We start from the raw sequence: 20,367 nt of genomic DNA, 5'->3' as shown, positions 1-20,367 counted from the left end.
TCTAAATGTAACAAATGACACTTAAGGATCCCTGTCCCACTGCACTGTAGTATTCCATACACACAGTAACCTCCCCTTAACTTCCGCTTGTACATACATACTGTAACTGAGCACAGTTGACTAGGTCGGTCGGTTAGAGCGGCAGTAAAACAAGTCTTCGTTCGAATGTGAAATTGTTACACATAGAACATTATTGTTGATTATTTTTTGTTTATTGCACCTTTTTTTTTTTATGAAAGTCCCCGAAGGTATGTTTTTTGTTTTCAGAATTTATTTATTTAAAGCTAAAGTCATGTCGGAAAAACAATTTTCAATACTTTGTTAGTTTTTGACAGTGTTACGAGAATCCTTAAGTGAGATTCACCTTTTGAAGTGGATTTTGCAGACGTGAACACTCTTCATGTAGCAATAAATGTTACGAGGACGTAAAACCAAAAACTAACCAAACCAAATCCAGAGATAATGGGGACACTGAAGGGCCATTTTACATAGTTTCATTGGGGTTTTTTAACAAGTATTTTAACATATATTCAAACGCACCATAAGAAGCTCACCGCTTTCAATCGGCGTCATCGCTATATGAACTATATGAACTGAACAACCATTACATGGACACTGAGGCATAATAGTCCACCTGATCACACCATTTTTACAAAGAGCTTTTCAGGCGTTTTGAATACATCACTGAAATGAAAAACAAGATAAGTATGAGAGAAAAAAGATATTGATGTCTTGAATGTACCAAGAGGAGAGCAGAGAGGAAACGCCTTATTCTCCTGTAACATTTGGAGATACAACCTTCTGTGTCCTAGTGGCTGGCCTGGCAATACTCCAGTTCTGTCCTTTGTGTTGAACATTCAACCAAGTGTGAAAGACCGGGAGAACGGAAGTCCTGAAAAATATTTAACGCTAAGATTTGTCGATATGAAATCAATGTATAAGCGAAATATCTTCTTGTAGACTAAATATTACCTCTGCCCATGAAAACTCCGTTACAGCCTTTGAAAGTTGTTTTGATTGTAATGATCTCGTGCTATCCTGTTACATATTCTATTGAAGCAAATAAGACGGTACACGGAATGTAACAATGCCATAGTAAAAATAACACTTTTAAGCAATTAATGGGTAGGATCTGCTACTTTAATTTATTTAACTAAGGAAACTGTCAATATTATTGATTTTCTTTGCCTTCGAATCAAAGTGTACACCTGTCATGTCTTCCCTGAATAGAGCTTCGACTTTTTATGTCCCTTTATACACATTTCATAAGGAATTCTTACATGCAATACTACGTGGAAAATGTATAGACGTTGAAAGCTGAAATTAGTATTAGCTTGCATAACATTCTATGCAATCGCCATTGCAAACAATCATTTTTACATTCGCAATTGAGGTAAGTAACGGGGAATGCGTACTTTTACCTTAAACACTAAACGTTGGGTATGATTTTGAGATAATTAGGAAGAATAAAAACTTTAATAAGTAACCTACATTTGTGCATATCTCTACGTTTTATTAGGGCTTGGTTATATATGATATTCGGAAGACTACATATTCAAACTGTAAACAGGGACAATCTAAGGAACAGTGCATTACTAAATATCAACCGTGTTCCATCAAGTCATTAACACAGAAGCTATTGAACAGAACGATAAGGAATAGTGCATTACTAAATATCAACCGTGTTCCATCAAGTCATTAACACAGAAGCCATTGAACAGAACGATAAGAAATCAATATTTGAGGAAAGCTCTCGACTGACAGATGTTTCATTAAATTGGCACAAGGGATTTCAACTCATTCATAATCAATACAAAAACATATTAAAAAGTTCTTTCAATTATAATAGAAAGATTGAAAAATCCTGGCGAAGAAGTAATAATAAGGAAGATATTAATCTGAAACGTGTGTTTACCAATATTCACAACATAATATCCATTATAATCTCTCATTTTCAAGTTTCGGCCTCATTTCAAACATTTATCCGGGAATAAACAACCACGCTGAAATAAAACAACTGCAATACGGCAAATGGAAGACAGCAAATTACACTTTATTAAATCCTAAATTGACAATTGGTGTCGAAGCTATTTTAAAGATGCTCTTATCTGCCTGTGGATGACTCATTCATGCACTATGCGTTCAGATTTATTGTAACGCGAACACTAGCCTCAATAACATAGCATATAACGAATGTTTTAGACATACATATTTACTCAACTGCACTAGCATTCAGTAAACGTTTACATCACCAGTCTGTTCTAAAAGGTATATCTTAACACAGCACACTTATTTAGTCAGTATTAATACCCGAGGGAGTGCCTTGATGTTTTTTCTTTTTAATTTTCTTTTATTGAATGTTATTCGTTTTCCTTCCTTTTTGTCAAATGTGTATTGGCTCTGATGACCCTGTCTGCGTTGATGTGCTGTTAACGTATAATACATTGTTAGGAAAATTCAGGAAAAGTAATAGAACTGATGTTTCTCCACTGCATGATCATACGAGACGATTGATGAAAGGGCGCCCGAGTACTTAGTTTGTTCTCCTTTATCATCGGCTGAAGGTGACATCGAACAGAGTAAAAATGATCTGCTGCCTAAATTACAACGTTAGTGGTCGCAGTCTGCCTTTCTTGTAGGAATATGCGAGCAGCCGTATGTTGCACTACCAAATGAAGATCATGACATTCAATCGCTGATATTGGCTGTTGCATCGATATTTGACGGTAGAAACAAAACCTACCCGACTTTCCTTGAACAGTATCAGAAACATTGATTCCAGAAAACTTTGACATGTTGTACATGTTCTTACATTAAGAAAATCAGCTTTCTTTTAGTGTATTTAGTTTTGGAAGTGATTCTTTATATTGTTGTCTTACCCGATTGTCTTTACTGTTACTGCGTCGATTTAAATCAACTTACTAGCCATGCAGCACGCCCTCCTGAGTAAAGGATATGACATTGTTTGTTGTAGAGAAGCAAAACCATACGTACTTTTTGAACACCTTCATGCACATTTGTTGTGTCGAGATTTGAAAAGTCCTGTCTTATTGCATTCCCCAACTAGAAGCTGTCACAGCCAATTCAGCCCGCACCGTTCACTATCTCTCACTACCATCAGTGAGAGTGTTCTTCAGTGTCACTAGATCAAGTCGAAAGTCTTGTATCACCTGTTTGTCATTTTAACATTGATGGTTACTAGCATGATCTGGAGTAAGGTTCAGTGAATGTATGTTACCACAACTCAAATTTTTAATAGAATTACAACAAGTGGGGTCATAGAATTGCACTTGGCTGGCCCCATCGCCAGTGGAAACCGTAGTTATTTGTCCTTAATTAATCGCTGTGTTGAAGACCTAAAACCCCGACCAAACAAACAAGCTTGAAGGATTTTTGGATTTGGAAATGCTAAAAATAGGTTATCGTAATGTATGTACGAGACATTCCTAACACGGTTTTCTATTTAACAGTGATAAGCCTAAATGATAGATTTTGTTGAGTCGTACTTAGAGATTAGATCACAATCTTATTTTTTTTCAAAAATTCGTTGTCTAATTTGGAAAAGTAATTTTGATTGTCATCCGTTATACTTACATTGTATACTGAAAAAGCCATCTTTTTGTTTGGTTTCATGTAATGACTAGCTGTACGTGCTTGCCGTGTAGTTTGAATTAAAAACTAATACCAATTGATGTAGGTGGGTTTTTTTTAAAGACAAACATGGAATAAGCATCGAATATGGACAATTTGACGTTGAGGATACCCAACCTACTTTTCAGTATAGACAGTAGGACAATTTGACGTGGAGGATGTAATACCTATTTTAACGGCGTTATGGCATCGTTTACAATTCAAAATTATGTCCAGAAATAGTGGACAAACAATGTATCGCAAGTCGAACGGTAGTTGACCTCCACCAGAAATCAACAACGATCGCTGCTATTGAAATTTCCTTGGTGATAGTGCTCATAACGGAAGCTATCTTTGACCTGGCTTTGGGAAAATGCATAGTATAATTATCTGATACCAACATATCAGAAAAACTCATCAGAAGCGGAATCCTCTTTTTAAATTTCGTTGTTAAAAGTTTTGAAATGAACTTCTCTCGTTCTAAAATCTGTTTTCGTTTACAGTTTACACCTATGCGGAGCTGTATGCGTTGCTGCTGCTCATCGCCTTGCCTGTTGGGCCGTGCATTGGCGCTATATTAGATTGGCGTAGGAAGTCTACAGCATGTAAGTATAAAAAAATGGCACGTACAGTTCATGTAGATTTGTTTATGATGAAGCGGACAACAAAAATGCAGATAAATTCGTACTAGTAACATTGTGAGGTTCTTTCAACTACATGAATTAACTGAAGGCAAATATTTTACCTTAAAACGATTTCGTTGACGTATAATACATATTAAGGCATTTCAAAGCGAGTCTAAGCGCTGCTGTCTGTTGATTTTAAACTTAATATGTTAAACTCTCCAGATTAAATCAACTTATAAAAATGTTTAATATTCCAGATTTAGAAAAAATGAACAAGCTAAACGAAACCTGCATTCGATGAATAATATCCTCGAAAAAAGGCGCACAGACGAGAATGTCTTTATCCTCCTTGATAGGTCATTCATGAATTCATGTTCAGTACAATGCTTACACTAGCCTAAATGCATCGCATATCACGAAATATCAAACATAAAACCGTTTCATAGGACTATATTGACTTCATCATACAACATATTGTTTGTATTACATTGAACGTCATGAACCTGTTTTGAAACGCATTTATAAACCACACGAAACCTGTCAATCTGTGTCAAAAAATATAACAACAAACACTTTTGATATAAGGGTATTTTCTCTACATGTCAAAGAGCGTCGACGTTTGTTTATTCGATGTTACTTCGACTTACAACAACTGATCGACGATTTCTGTGGTGGTAAACAATGTCAATGTCGTGTGTCGCTTTTATATTTGAAAGAGTTAATTTCTGAAAATACCTGTGTTAATAAATATGGAAAATTAATGAAAAGCAATATATTTTGGATGTTGTAATTGTACAAAGAGACCAAAGGACCTGGCTATGTAACCTGCTTTTTACTTATACTTAAATAACCTAGTATGATGAAAGTCTTTTAAAACTACTTTATTTCTATATATAGTGCCTCAATCCTATTTTTTGGTGATTATTATATTTCTACTGTTATGCCAATACTTTGCACCCTCTTCGCACCTAGTCCCATGTACCAAAGAATTATCTGTACCAGATTAATATATGTAATGTCAATTTAAGAGTATCGCTCACCTGTTATTCATCTTCCATCCGTGACTTTGCTATGGTCAAGGTCAAACGTAATAAACTAAAGATCATCACTCTACAAGTTATGGATTCTTGTTTGTTATGTGCTACCCTACACCTTAAGAACTTTGATTGGAATGTTTACCTTACCTCTACGATTGTGGTCACGAACATTGTCTATGTCATTCACCCAGACTCGACACTTATACCACTTCACGCCAGTTAGCTAGAGCCAATATATCATGGCAATAGATAACTTGGTTATCAAGAAGAAGTCGTACACAATGTTTAAGAAGGAGGACCCTCATAACGTTGATATTATATCAAGGTAATGCATTTAAAAAAACTTGATATCACTTCACCCTACTATGTTTCTGGTCGAACATTATAAATTTATTCATTTAAAAACACTCCTAAAATAAATCAGAAAAAATGAATATAGAAGAAAGAATATACTGGTGTACTATGCCGTGTTGGAAAATCAGTTTATGTTTTTAATATCTTTTACGGTATCTTAACCGCGTATACATGTAACAAAAGTTCATATTAGCAAAACGATTAGAATCATTGCATTAACAACATATCGCACTCTATCATTTTTTGTATCGCTAAATGATGTCCTTAATACATGTATTAATAAAGGCGTTATCCATTAAAACAAAAAGACACGCCTCAATGCATGGAAAGTGGTTTGTTTGTTTGGGTTTAACATTTTCGCAACAGTCACGATCATATGAAGACGAGCGCCTACACGAAAGTGTCGGAGCCAGCAACATGGGTATCGGTTAGGACTAGTAAACAGACTGTCAGTATAATATGTCACCGGTTCGAATATTAAACTAGGTGCTTTCACTATGGTACATGTATGTATATGTACATTTGCACTATCGCATGAAGGCAAATACATGAACATACCGAACAACTAGAATAAATACATGGAGAGACGACATATCTCTAGCGTGTAATAAGAGGTTGAACTCAGTTATCCAGACCGTACCAGCCAAAGATCAGCAACCTATGCCGAGGTAATTGAGAAGAAAGTAAAAACAATTTAAGACATTCAATCCCCGTTACCTTGACAGAGATTAAATTCTTAAAACAACATTTAATAACTAACATCTGATAAGCAGGCTACTACTGTAGGTAAATATCATAATCATAGCCTTATTGATTGTGTAGATCAAGTTGTTTGGTTTTATTTTTATTTCGTTTAACGTCCTATTAACAACTAAGGTCATTTTAGTTAGTGCCACCATATGTGTTGTGTATGCGTGCATGTGTGTAAGAGTTCAAGAGACAGGGTATGTTGTGGCCGCCTTGTGATAGCGCGGATCTGATGCCGACTTTAGAGTGTTATCTCACTGAAATACTATGACGAAGGAACCCAGCTCAGCATTCTGCCTGGTCACATTATACTGACAACGGGTGAACAAATTGTTGACCTAAATGCTAAACGTAAAGCAGGGAATAGCAACTACCATGTTTAAGGACTTTGGTTTGTCCCGGCCTAGGAACAGAACCCATTGCCTACCTCACCTGGACGGACGCTCAAATTTAAAGCCAAATGTGAGGTTTTGCCAAGCAAGGCGGTAGGAAATAAAAGGTAGATAGAAACAAGAAGATAAATAAAGATCCCAAATGTTGCAATGGTTGCAGTAGATTTATTTTGGTCGCGTTCGTGTCTCCAAACAAAGGGCAAAACAGCAAATCCCCAATTATTCAGTGGGTTCCCTCATAAGTCGCCTCTTACGATACACATGTTGTGTGTAACAGCAGGTGTATTCTTTTCTCGATCCCCGGCTTGCAGCGGTAAGATAAGGTTGTAAAAGGTTGACGCCAAACGGTAAAACGGACCGACGATGCACTTTGGAAAAACCTATAAGCCTGGTGAGCTTAACAGCTCTTCAGTCTTCATAAGAGCTTAACTGTTACGATACCCTTAATTACGTAGGGGACTCCAGATAATGAAACAAGAATAACACTGCTTTACCGAAGATTTGTTTTAAAGATATACCGTCATTTTCTATTGACGGAAGAAGAGTAACCTGAAATCCTACTTCTTTTGCATATATCAGGTTTTTACTTTTTTTTGTAATGCTTCAATGCCCTTCGACAGTGTTAGTGTCGATATGACTTTAATTGTTACTGGGCCGTTAAAATCTCTCATCTATATGTGTGTAAATGGAAACGGCCGATAAACAATGGCAGACAAAATGTTTGACAACGATGAATCAGGAATGAAATTACAAATGCCAATGCTAAATCGATTTTTAGGTTGGAAACAAAAATGACTTTTCCACCTAAAGTACGTTTTGGTGAAAAAACAGTTTTGTTTATATTTCTCACGAACCGTATCGCATTATTAATGGATATATAATATGACAACATATCTATTTTGTTTATATGTAAACAATATGAAAACGGTTATGTTTGGTGCGCTCATTCAGCTAAACTTGTCTTAGTTTCGGAAATTGTAAACCTTCAAATGGTTACCGAGTGACATGAATTTGCCATCATATTGGTGCATATTGTTTTCGACAATTCATCAATCAGTTTTACGAGACCAATGAGGACTTTTTAAAGATTTGTAGACGAAATTAATTTCCTAAGCGAAATATACAGGCTATTGAATTTTTTGTTTGTTTCGTTTTTGGATATCCCAACGGGAGGTTGGCTTGATTTAGTTTGATTGTACGTGTTTCGTACTCCGACTCCTGATTAAATTTATGTGAAGACCAACAGAGGCTTGCGATTGCACAATTCCCTAGCCGATGTTCAGTTCCGTTCGTCGAGTGCCGCTTTTTCATTATAGGTATAACATGCATCTTATCTTGGTCTTGCTTGCTTCGATGATATATACTTGGTGTATTTAATAAGATCAACACAGGGATGTGTTTGCAAATGTCAATAACTGTTTTGTTGTTTTGCAAGTAATTGCAAAGGTTGGATAAACAATCAATATCGTATGTAACTTGATACACTGTTCGCAGAATAGTTATAAAACAGCCCCGTCACTGATAAGCCTAAATCAATAGTCAGATCATTAACTTTAAAAGGTCGGTCATTATTGTCAAAGATAGTATGCTATCGAATGTTGATACCATTCATCACGTTGAAATGATGATTTTAGTTAGCGATATGAATAGACGTGTGACTCAAACATGTTGTTTTCTTCCATATGAGGATAAATTTAAAAGTCTCCTAACCAAGATCATTAGACTGGAAACACGTGTTGCCCGATAAAACTCGACACGCATTTGAAGACATCTTCACGTCACTGATCAGTCTTTGACAAGTTCTTGTACAGGGTTATGGTTTTATACTAATTAGCCAGATGCGTTTGTTACTGGACCCTGCTATATTTAGATATGTGAATTATATATTTTCAAAATATAATCGAAACTAACTGCTCATGAAAATCACCGTCTTATCAATTGTCTTGGCCAATACAGGTTTAAACGTTGACTTGATCGATGCGTATTGAGCTGTTTTCCTGATAGGAACATTTACCGTTTCATTTAGAAGTTGCTTTCCGCAATTAGAAATATTGTAACCTGATCCTGGTGTCATCGGACTCTCTTCGCGAGGTGTTTCCGGTGTAGATAGTGTGTAAGACCGACAGGGGATCGATGTGGATAATATTGTATCGATTATGCATGTATTGTATCCTAGCATCGTAGGAGCACGAATAAATCCCCCTCTTTAGTCATGTTTATATAAACATCAGGATTGAATGACTTTATCGAATAACTGTCTTTCCGATTTCAGCCAATGATCCACAAATCCAACAGATGCAAAATGTTCTGTTTGCGTTGGTGTTGACGTTTCTGTTTGCCCTGGCCAACAACATACTGCCGACAATACCGTCACTGTCCTTCCAGGTGTTGGGGTTCGTACTACAGACAGTTGAAAGGGTAGCTGTTGTGACTTGCCTTTGTGCGTTTGTTTCTCATGTGTAAGTATAAAACATTTACGGAGAGCAACATTTTGGATAACATATGTAAGGTAACACTACAAAGGGTGCAATAATTCGACTCATTGTTAGTGCTACAAAGCATGAAAATAATAATTAAATTCAAAACAATGTCTTTTGTATTAAAAGGATTTTGATATATTATCTCATTTCTTAATCTTAATTTGAATCACCACTCATGTTAAAATTACTTGAAATGAAAAGATCCGGCACCTAAACACTCGGTTTAACGTTCAGCATTTAGATTGATCGTAACAACTTCTTCATCCGTTGTCAGTATAACTTGGTCAGATTTAATACAGCGCTGGGTGACATGTTAGATAATATTTCAGTGAAGTAGCACTATAAAGTCGGCATCAGATACGCATTATCGCACGGAGCCAAATACGCCAACATACCATGCATCCACCGCACATATACAAGTGTACGCATACATTACATGGACTAACATCCTTAAATGGCCTTACTTAGTTGTTAGAAGAACGTTAAACAAAATAAAACCAAACCAAACTATTTGTACTATAAGCGTTTGCTGTATTGATCAGTCGTTAATCATGTTATTATAATAATAACACAAAGTTATCATGAATGTCACTGCCTGCATATCACCTTTACCGTTTCGTTGTGAGGTTGTCCTTGCCGTCTCCGGATAGAACAAGAAACAATAAAACACTTGTTGTAGACTACATCAACCTTTAGCCAACACGATATGAACATTTTAATCACATCCTTTCTGAAACATCAAAAACCTACAATTATTAACTACCTCAAAACCTTTTGTCTAGTTAAGAAGAGGTTATTGTAACTAAGCAAAACACATTTTACTTTTCAACTTGTTCTTTGTCTTTTACCATTTCATTAGTTTGTCGTCATTTCTTTCATTATGTCTTTTTGACATTTTATTGGCCCTATTGACCTCTTTTGTATTGATGGGGAGTGAACATTTTAATAATGATACTATTTCCTACCAACTCTCACGTTTGGTGGGTTTGTCCAAAGCACCTCTGGTTAATCATTGTCAATGATTATGAACTATTGAGAGGGTTTCAATGTCACCAGTATATAACTATTTACACTGAGTTTATCTGTACGATACGATATGGTATAGTTTACCACTAATCCGTTCGCTGCTGAAGTATGTCTGCATATCGTACACTTTTTAGCCTATTTAATCTTTGTTAATTGCATTCCACATACAATTTTCGGTAAACGTCTATATTTATCGCGCTGTTGGGTCGTAAACAACTGAAATTGTCCATGGGGCGTAAAATAATCAAAACCGAAAAACGACCTTATCGTTAGCTTAGAAAATACTTTAAAAACTTGAGCGGAATTACAAATTGACCTGTTTGAGAATATAACTGATTTCAAAACACACCATGCTAACGCACAAACACACACACACACACATAAGATAATACTTGAAAACGCATTATTCAAGGTCATGGTAACCTTTGGAATTGATTCCAAATCAATCACAATTTTATTCTAGGTTTGATCTTGTTTGGGACGGCAACTTCTATCATAGAGGAGTTACATTACAGCGTGTTCGCATGCCAGCAACGGATGCAATTAGTCCTGTCCTTCGTGACACTTGACGGGGGTATCTGATATCTGGATTAGAATTTCGAAAATAATGTTTTTAAATCCTAAAATGGCTACAAAATAAGATTAAGTAGAAGTATGAGTACGCCGTGACAGAGCAAAGAACTGGAATTCTATATCGTGTCCTCAAAAAGAGCTAAGATTCATTTTCTGCTCAGAATTATTGATCAAGCAAATTTGTCTAGTAAGGTCTGCTTTAAGTGTCCGTTTAAAAGTTTCTATAATGCATCTGTATATTTGACGAATTGACGTGTTCATTATTTAACTAGCGGATATATGTGTGACTTACCCCATATCGGCACCTTTAATCTGTAAAACGATCCCCTGTAACCCCGAGGTTTTGACGGAGTAGCACTTAAAATAGGCAGGACGTTGTATGCGATAGAAATAACATTTGTCCGCGGGATTTTTGCCAATCTTAGAAAGCTTTCATGCATCGTGTAAAAACATTTTGTTAAAAAAGTTAATCGACGCTTTTATGTTTCACCATCTTCCTAATGAACGTCAAGTAACTATGACACCGCTAATGATGAGGGTTGATTGAGCGGAGTTGTAGCAAAATTAGCCTTAAGCGGATTTAAATATAACGTTAAAATTGTGTGCATCTTATAACAATTATGATACGAGATATGTGTTCTGCTAGCTAACATATTGGGAAGCGGTTTTGCAGCAATTTTGCGCTTCTGCACGCTGTTTAGAAAATGCATATCAGAAATATTGAAGTACGAGATAGTCATATCTGTATGCCTCGGGAACTATGTGAATTGAAAATAGAACGTAACTGACGTCAGATTTGGGCTTAGTTTTTGCTTCCTTATGCTTTGCCTTTGGTATCACATGTCACGTGAAAGCTAAGGTTATAGAACGAAGAGTACCGTACTGATGGGTTAACACTGAATCAGAACAAATGAAAACAAAGTATCAGAAAGTGTCAGGGAGGTCTTGAGTGTTTGACCAAGTCTTAATCCTGCACTTTAATTGTAGCCGCGGATGTGACTCTTATATCTTGTGTGTCTTACTACTTTACTGGGTCCGAAATTGATAGAATCTCTTGAATAAAGTAGTGATTGTCTTCGTCAAAGTTAGGGTCAAAGTTTGAATCTGAAATAAAATTAAATAGCTATAACTGAGGTTCTACATGTACTTCTAGAAATGTGCAAGTGTATATTAAATCAAAGTACTGTAAGTACTAATTATAGATGCCAACACGATTATTGATATACATTCAAGAGCAAGTACTTATTTTTAAACTTAGAACTACTAAGCATCAAAGTTACCCGCTTATCAAACACACGAACTTCAGATAATTTTCAACTGGAACTGTCGCCAGGATGGCTGACTAATACCCCGCTCCCCCAACTGATTGCCATTTTGGCCCAAACACTTGTTAATAAAAATAAAAAGGGGAAAATACCAGATCAACCAGTAATCAAAGTGCACAACTTCTGTGTAAATGTGTGCTGACTACATACATTTCGAGAAGTTTGCATGAAAGCTGTTTGAAGAGTTGTTCGGACAAGATTCCGTCGACAAACATATAGGAAAGGGACATAACTGCCATTAAATGATTGAACAAAAAATGTTGCAGTTGCACAACACAACGTTTGCTGACTACACCAGTGAAATGTTTATATAAAAACTGTAGGAGGAGTTGTTCAGATAAGATTGTGTCTACAAACATAGGAAAAACTGCCCTAATAATACTCGGATCAAAACAGAAAGCGCAAATCCACATCATCAGTGTGTACTGACTACATCAGTGAGGTTTCGAAAAGTTTGGATGAAAACTCTAGGAGTTGGCCAGACAGGATTCTGTCTATAATCATAACTAAAAGAGACATAACTACCACAAATCATAGCTAAAAGGGGCATAACTACCACAAAAATAGTTGGTTCCCGTTTCAGTGGAGGATGACCATATCCACAAAGTTTCGAAACGTTTGGATGAAAACTGTAGTTTTTCGGACAAAATACCCCCACCCCCTACCCCCACCCCTCTTTCTTCATTGCGGGGGGGGGGGGGGGGGGGGTATCAATAATGATTATGATGCTGAATTTTAATCTTTGAACCAAGGTACACTGCATGTCGACATATACATAATAAAACTAACGATAAAAAAAGTTATGATTTATTTGTGCTTCGCTGTTATGAGAACTATTTTACTTGTATTGTAACCGTTGTCCTCATCCGTAATTTCTATCTCGTAGTTGTCTCCCTTCCAACAGTATTTTTTATAATTTGATAAATGTTCAAAAATCGATGTAGATGTAAGATAGTGCAAAAGTTTAAAGTCAATGATCTTAGTGTTATTGAAAACAGTGAAAACTAAAATGTTAACAACATTCTCAGGATATTAGAATAAGTTCGTAATTCTTACATATGCTATGAACGAAATGCTAAAAAAGGTGTCTCCCTAGCATTTTCTGTAACGGAGGTTACCACCAGACGTCGCAAATTCCGTACTTCCGCTGAAAAAAACCTACTGACGTCACGTCCGATAGGTGATCCAAATACGACAGGCGTTATAAACGCTTCCGTAAAAACGATGGGATTATTATCCAGCTGTTAACAATTCCCGTTCAACTGCCAATGGAATGTGTGCAGTGTAGGATACTTCGGGAACGCTGTGCTACATGTAGGTGCCCTCGACATGGTATTTTAGAGAGGTAGCACTTTTAAAGTCGGCTCAGATGTGCGTTATCGCAAGGAGACAGGTTACCATGATGCTTTCTCAGCACATAACGCATGTCGCATGATACATATGCAAGAACGGTCTCGAACGACCTTATTTGACCCATGGAAACCAAATCAATCCATAAATACATTTTCCTCTCTATCCTCACCCCGCCATCTGCTTAACGCTCAAGAATTTAGGAGTGGAACGACTGGTTCGCCCGTTGTCAGTATCATGTGACCGGGTGGGGTGTCCTGCTGGGTGTCTTCGGCAGTATGTTTCAGTGAGGTAGCACTATTAAGTCGGCTTCAGTTCCGCGCTATCACAAGGAGACAAACACGAACATATCTCAGCCTCCCAAAACATCTTGCACACAGGGGAGGCCGTCCTTAAATGACCATAGCTGATGATAGGACGTTAAACAATACTAAACCAAACCAAACTAAACCAAGTTCTACGTGATATTTTTCTTTCTTTTTTACCTTTTTCTCTTCTATTTAATACAGCACCATTCGGTTATATACATCGTAGAAAAAGCAAAGGTTTTTTTGTGGGTTTTTTTTAAACATTTTCGTGCTTTTGCACATACATCTTTGCAATGCTAAGACAGTTTTAACATCTTGAAGGATGGCAGATGTTTATCGTCCTCTCTTATGTATTTTAATGATGCTCTATCGAAGAAAAACGGTTTATAGGATCGAGTAATCATTTCTCGATGCTCGTGTATATAAAAGTTTCCACGGTATTGTCTACACTCACACGGTTAATATCAATACCAGATGCATTTTGTCACGTAGTTTCTTGTTTGTATGTAAAACTACCTTGATGTGGGTTTACCGTTCTAAGCCTGCAGGTATTTGCACTAGTTTTGATCATCAATACCTCCCAATTAAAACCAACAAGCACGCGCTTTGAAATTATAATTGTTCACATCCCGCTGCGAAAATTACTCCCGTTGTCATCTAATGGAAAAGTGCTATCTGTCATATTGGAAATAGGACTATAATGGCATAAAATCGGTCGTGTACAATAATTTACAGAGACCAAAAACGCATTCAGAGTGGAGAGTATAATTACGGTAGCGGTGTCCTTTAGAGCGATTCCCCTGCTGTATGAGATCATATAGAGGAAAGCACTTGGCTCTATCTTTATAACAACCCAAGGAATCCCTCAGGGACAATACATTTTCTCAACACGCTCCATGATTGTAGATTAACGTTTCCTGGTATGTATGTACCTACTCACAATAACTAGGAGTTGTTCGTCACAATTCTGCGATAATAACCAGGCTACATAGAAAGATGTTACTGATGCCATCAAGGAGAAATGGCTCTTAATTGGTACAGTGTAACACGGTTTTCGGGTGTATCATTGTTTTCTGGATTCCATATGGTACAATATATAGCCAGTTAGCAAGCTATATAAACCCTCAGTACAACATTCATGTCCTCTTACGCACACAATACGGAGTAGCATTTATATTTTGTCTCTTTTTTAACATTTATACCTTCCCTAATGAAATTGATATTTTGGCGTGAGAAATCCTCTGTGATCTGTCTGTCCGTTGCCAGCATTTTCCTTTTAACAATTTCTTTATGTTTGTTTTATATTTAGCATGTAACATACAAGGATGAAAGAGTATGAAATTTGTGCAAAAATGACCTAGAACTATTTTATCGCGGGGTCTTATGTGTTGTGAAGTCGTTGTAACGAAACTATAAAACCGAACAAATGCAGTTACTAAATCTTGTTACGAATGTGAGTAAAGCATCGAAACTTGCAATTTGAAAACAGTATCAATACCGGCACTGTGAAAAATAGCTTGATTCAAAAATTGAATCTTCGATTTAATTATATTTACAAATGTACTAACGATGTCGGAATAGACTAAATGGATAAAACTGTCAACGTTGTTCTGAGCTTGTAGCATATGCCTAAAGAAGGAAAAATACAATTTTACAATATCGAATGATGGTGCAGCTCTGAAGTGATAGCAAATATGGCTGAGAAAACCGTTGATAATTTACATAATGTCATACCAATTAAACGTAGACAGTGTCAGGGTAAGAGTAAAAGCAGTGATGAAAAAACAATGGTATTCCAAGTACGTATAGGTCAAACATATATTACCCAAGCTAACATGTACTAACTTAAGCCTAAGACCAACCATACAGTATCGAATGTGACAAGCCATTCATTGTAGAACACTTTATGATTAGCTGTATCGACCTGGTTCATATATGAAGTATAAGTTTTCTATTTAAAACAATTTCCGTTCCAGTGATCCTATAATTCATTGATATATTAGACAGTCATACTATGTAGATTATACCAGACGTGTTTTTACACTTTTTATCAAATGAAACAGGTTGAAAATTTCGTTGCTCGTATTTTTTATTTATTTATTTGTCCTCTGATCTATTACCCTTTTTATCGATAGGTCGTTAAGCATGGCACAATACAATACTGCTGTCATGTTGTGATTTCTGTATCTTCGTTGACGTATGTAATATATATACAATACAAATCTAGGCTTCCTTTTCACGAAAGGATATGAGAACATTTTTTGTCTCAATGACTTGCTAGTACGCGTCCGTATATCCAAATATTTACGTTAAATGGTAAATATAACTCCTGACACTACTGCACTACCGCGCAAGTCAAATGTGACCTACTTTATGACATTTTGACAGGCATGGTTTTCTGAAAATCGGAGCAATTATTTTGCAGAAATAGTAAAAAGTCTATTCATCTATTGAATAGAAATCTCACCTTAGCAATATATGCTGATAGTTCATTTTTGCCTATAGTAGATTCTTGTTATAAATCTGGCTTGGCCCCCTGGCGATCTTTCCGGGCTCAGCTTTGTTTTGTTTATACATTTTTCATATGTCGATGTCTTTCGGGATGTAGAATAAGCTGGATTTATGTATTATTTTCTCCTCGACTGTCTGCGTATTTTCTTGCAAGGTTGATAAATGTATCGAGGTGCTTGGCATCATCGCCATCTTTCAAACCAACAAATGAGCAGACCGTACGAAATGCACGCGCTCATTTGCATAAAGCTGATGATCACTGCGGTGGCTTAAAGTGAGAGGGAAGTTCAAACAAGACTGCAAGGGCAAATTGACGATGTAGTAGAATAGAAATAATTAACGTTTTTGCGTGTATTGTGGTAAAATATAAAACTCGAACTCAAACATGTTGTTAAAAATAAGTCACTCATGCCGACTAGAACTCGAAACTGTTGTAAAATGTAAGTCAGTCAGGCCTACGGCCTTCGTGGCTTATTTCTTTACAACATTTTCGAGTTCCAGTCGGCATATATTCCACCACAATACACGCAAAAACGTTAATTATTTCTTAAGTAGCTTGCTGCCGTAGAAGACTACCAAACTTGTTAAAATTAATGACATTAAATTACATTCCAGTTAATAGTATAATGAGAAAATTTGTCCTTAAACTGAAAAACGGATCCGTTAAAATATAAATCTACCACAACGCTGACTGATTAAAATTGAAAATATGTCGCAAACGAAAACAAATATGCAATACAGGCTACAAAATGACTGAAGTGTATGTGGTTCCCTGTATGCTTTACGAGAGAAATTTCTAAAAAGAACAACAATAATATTGAACTGGTGTATCGTGATTTGTCTCGTATGCTAAGAGCTCTTAAAAGGTTGTAAGAAAAGAAATCAAATGTTACATGTAGCTCCCGACATAATCTATAAATCCATACATCATCTTGTCTCTGGGGCCAAAGCGGGCGTCAGGAAAACACGCTCTATACACCTCGCACATGTATTGGCGGCACATTCTTCAAGTGATCGCGTGTATTGGCGTCACTTCCCAGGCCAGGGATCAGTAAAGCCTCAGCGTTTAAAACATTAACTTGTTTACCAAACTGAATACAAACGCAATGCGCAATGCAACAGTGGTCTGATGAAGTTTAGTATTGATTTCATTTAACAATGGATATTTTTCCAATCTAAAACACATCGAATTTGATTCTTAAAAAGCATACATTCCAATCACGTTACTTAAGGCTAATGTGATGATGTCTAAAGAAACAATTACGTTACAATAGAACGCGCCTTCCAATTGACAAGTTGGCAACCCTGCTGAACGATCACTTTGCGGCTCCGATATCGAAGTGAAAGTCACCCAATAACGTTTTACTCTTTTTTGCGAATATTTCCCTGGAATGGGCTTCGTTTCCGGTGATATTCAATTAGACAGTCAGAATGGCGTTCTATAGGCGTGGTTATCACAGACATTCATGCGTTGTTTTCGATGTTTTGTACCCCAAGCTGTGGCTGATTGCCTTTACCTAAACACATAGTATTCTCAAATTAGCACTGAAATAACTATTTTCATGTTCAAAATTGGTTTGACCTGATATTACATATGCAGACTTTTCTAACTAACTATGTTTATGTTTCTTCCACAGAAATTTTCCGATAGAACATTTTGGGAAACTCATCGGCCTGCATTTTGCTGTAGCGAGCATCGTTAGTTTGCTGCGGTTCCCATTTCAGTCCTTCATCACCAAATCACTGCACGGGGATCCATTCTATGTACGTATTAGGGCGGACAGCAGCTACACAAGTGATATATGGCTATCTCGTACATATCATATATAATAGTGGAGTGTTAGTCATTTATTGTAGTGACGTAATTAAAAGCAAGTAGGTGTATTGAGAGAACCGCATTCTATTGTACATTTTATTGAACCCCATATATCCCCCATGTATCCCATAGTGATATCCCGTCGCCACCATCAATTACTGCAAAAATAGAGACGAAGTGGACAGTGAGACCATGTTCTACTACTTCGTTAAAAATTGTTCGTTTGAATTATAGAGTATTATGACAAATGATTGTATTCAATATGACTTTGCGCGTAATCGAGGTGACTGGGCGGATTACTCCTGAAGTCTGCGCGCAACTAATTATTTCCCTACGAGTCATCAAGTACCAATTAAACCTGATAATGAACTCAATCTGAAGTGTTTACTTTCCTGTCAATATTTGTATCGCTGGTCTTCGTGAACCAATACATTATTCAGGTTAGATATTGGCAAGCTGTCCCTATAGAGTCTTAACGATAAATACACGTCATCTATCAATCGAAACAGCTATTACCATAAATTTCCTACATTCGAGAATTCATTGCAATATTTTTACGGACGCTGCTTTCACCTTGGTCGATGCCAGATATTGACGTCTGCTTCTCGCATAACTACGACTATTGTTCTATAAAAGGGAGCTTGATAATAATGTATTAACAAGGTTCACCGAAACAACATAGAACTATTACAACTGGCCTATACTATCTGTCACAAAGCAGATAGTCCTACGCATGAAGTTACCTTTGTCAAACTCTGATATTAGTATATAGTTACCTTTGTAGAACTCTGATATTAGTATATAGTTACCTTTGTCAAACTCTGTTATTAGTATATAGTTACCTTTGTAGATCTCTCATATTAGTATATAGTTACCTTTGTAGAACTCTGATGTTAGTATATAGTTACCTTTGTAGACCTCTGATATTAGTATATAGTTCCCTTTGTAGAACACTGATATTAGAATATAGTTTCCTTTGTAGAACTCTGATATTAGTATATAGTTACCTTTGTAGAACTCTGAATTGGTATATAGTTACCATTGTAGAACTCTGATATTAGTATATAGTTACCTTTGTAGAACTCTGATATTAGTATATAGTTACCTTTGTAGAACTCTGATATTAATATATAGTTACCTTTGTAGAAATCTGATATCAATATATAGTTACCTTTGTAGAACTCTGATATTAGTATATAGTTACCTTTGTAGAACTCTGATATTAGTATATAGTTACCTTTGTAGAACTCTGATATTAGTATATAGTTACCTTTGTAGAACTCTGATATTAATATATAGTTACCTTTGAAAACCTCTGATATTAAATTCATTTTGTTTATCAGATAAACCTACTACTGCTGGTTCTCCTGTTGGTGTCATGCGGCCACCCGATCAACGTTTGGTACCACTGCAAACTGGGTCTCATCCGGGACACCGGCAACTCAGAACGAGACCGGAACTCGGCGAACGAGCAGCTTGTCTCCGAGGACGTCGTTATAGCAGCGGAAGGTACACCTTAGCCTATTCCTGAACATGATTACCCGCGCTGAGAGAAGTAGGTCATTTCCGGTATATGATGGTATCCCCGTGATACTTATTTGCCTTTCAGTCATGATCATCATGGAAGTTCTTCATCAATGGCCAAGCCATTGTTGCCTAGTTATTTCAAATTGGCATCGATCAAATGGCCGACTACATAAGAATGATCTACAACCTTCACGTCATAAGACTGGAAACGAAATGAATGGTTGCATGTCAACACCCATAGGGTTTGGATAATAAAGTACTGAGTCTACCGAATTGAATACCAGTGACGGGAATAGAAAGCAATTTTCGGCGAGAATGTAATGAATGCAAGTGATAACAACTCGTGATTTCATAAAGTTTAGAAGATGTTCCTCATAACTGTTAATACACTGAACCATTAACATAATACAGGTTGTTTTATACGAATAGATTAAAATGACACTGGTTATATTTTTGTAATATCCTTTCCAATTACAAATTGTATTGATGGGTGATCAGCAGCTTAATTCAAACTTAGGCTAAGCAAGGACGATAAATATGTTCATTAAAAAGACTTGTTTACCTGTAGCAGGACTGTCTGTGTAATTACAGAAACCAAACGACGCCGAGTGTGTATAAATCGATTAAACGTTGACCTATATCTATTTTCTGTATGTAAATGAACA

The 20,367-nt window shown here is 36.5% G+C and overlaps 1 protein-coding gene across 1 annotated transcript; it reads left to right on the top strand.

Moving 5' to 3' along the window:
- The first annotated feature begins 9,064 nt into the window (after nt 1-9,064).
- LOC110441757 (solute carrier family 43 member 3-like) lies at nt 9,065-20,108 on the top strand. The gene is made up of 3 exons (XM_021485001.1): nt 9,065-9,245; nt 17,997-18,123; nt 19,519-20,108. Exons 1-3 carry the CDS (start codon nt 9,082-9,084, stop codon nt 19,693-19,695), a joined length of 468 nt encoding a protein of 155 aa, XP_021340676.1. The 5' UTR covers nt 9,065-9,081; the 3' UTR covers nt 19,696-20,108.
- The last annotated feature ends 259 nt before the right edge of the window (nt 20,109-20,367 follow it).

The sequence above is a fragment of the Mizuhopecten yessoensis genome, unplaced genomic scaffold (assembly GCF_002113885.1).
Source record: "Mizuhopecten yessoensis strain PY_sf001 unplaced genomic scaffold, ASM211388v2 scaffold716119, whole genome shotgun sequence".
NCBI lineage: Eukaryota > Metazoa > Mollusca > Bivalvia > Pectinida > Pectinidae > Mizuhopecten > Mizuhopecten yessoensis.
The sequence above is the reverse complement of the archived record's forward strand: the minus strand, read 5'-3'. Positions and strand labels throughout refer to the sequence as shown.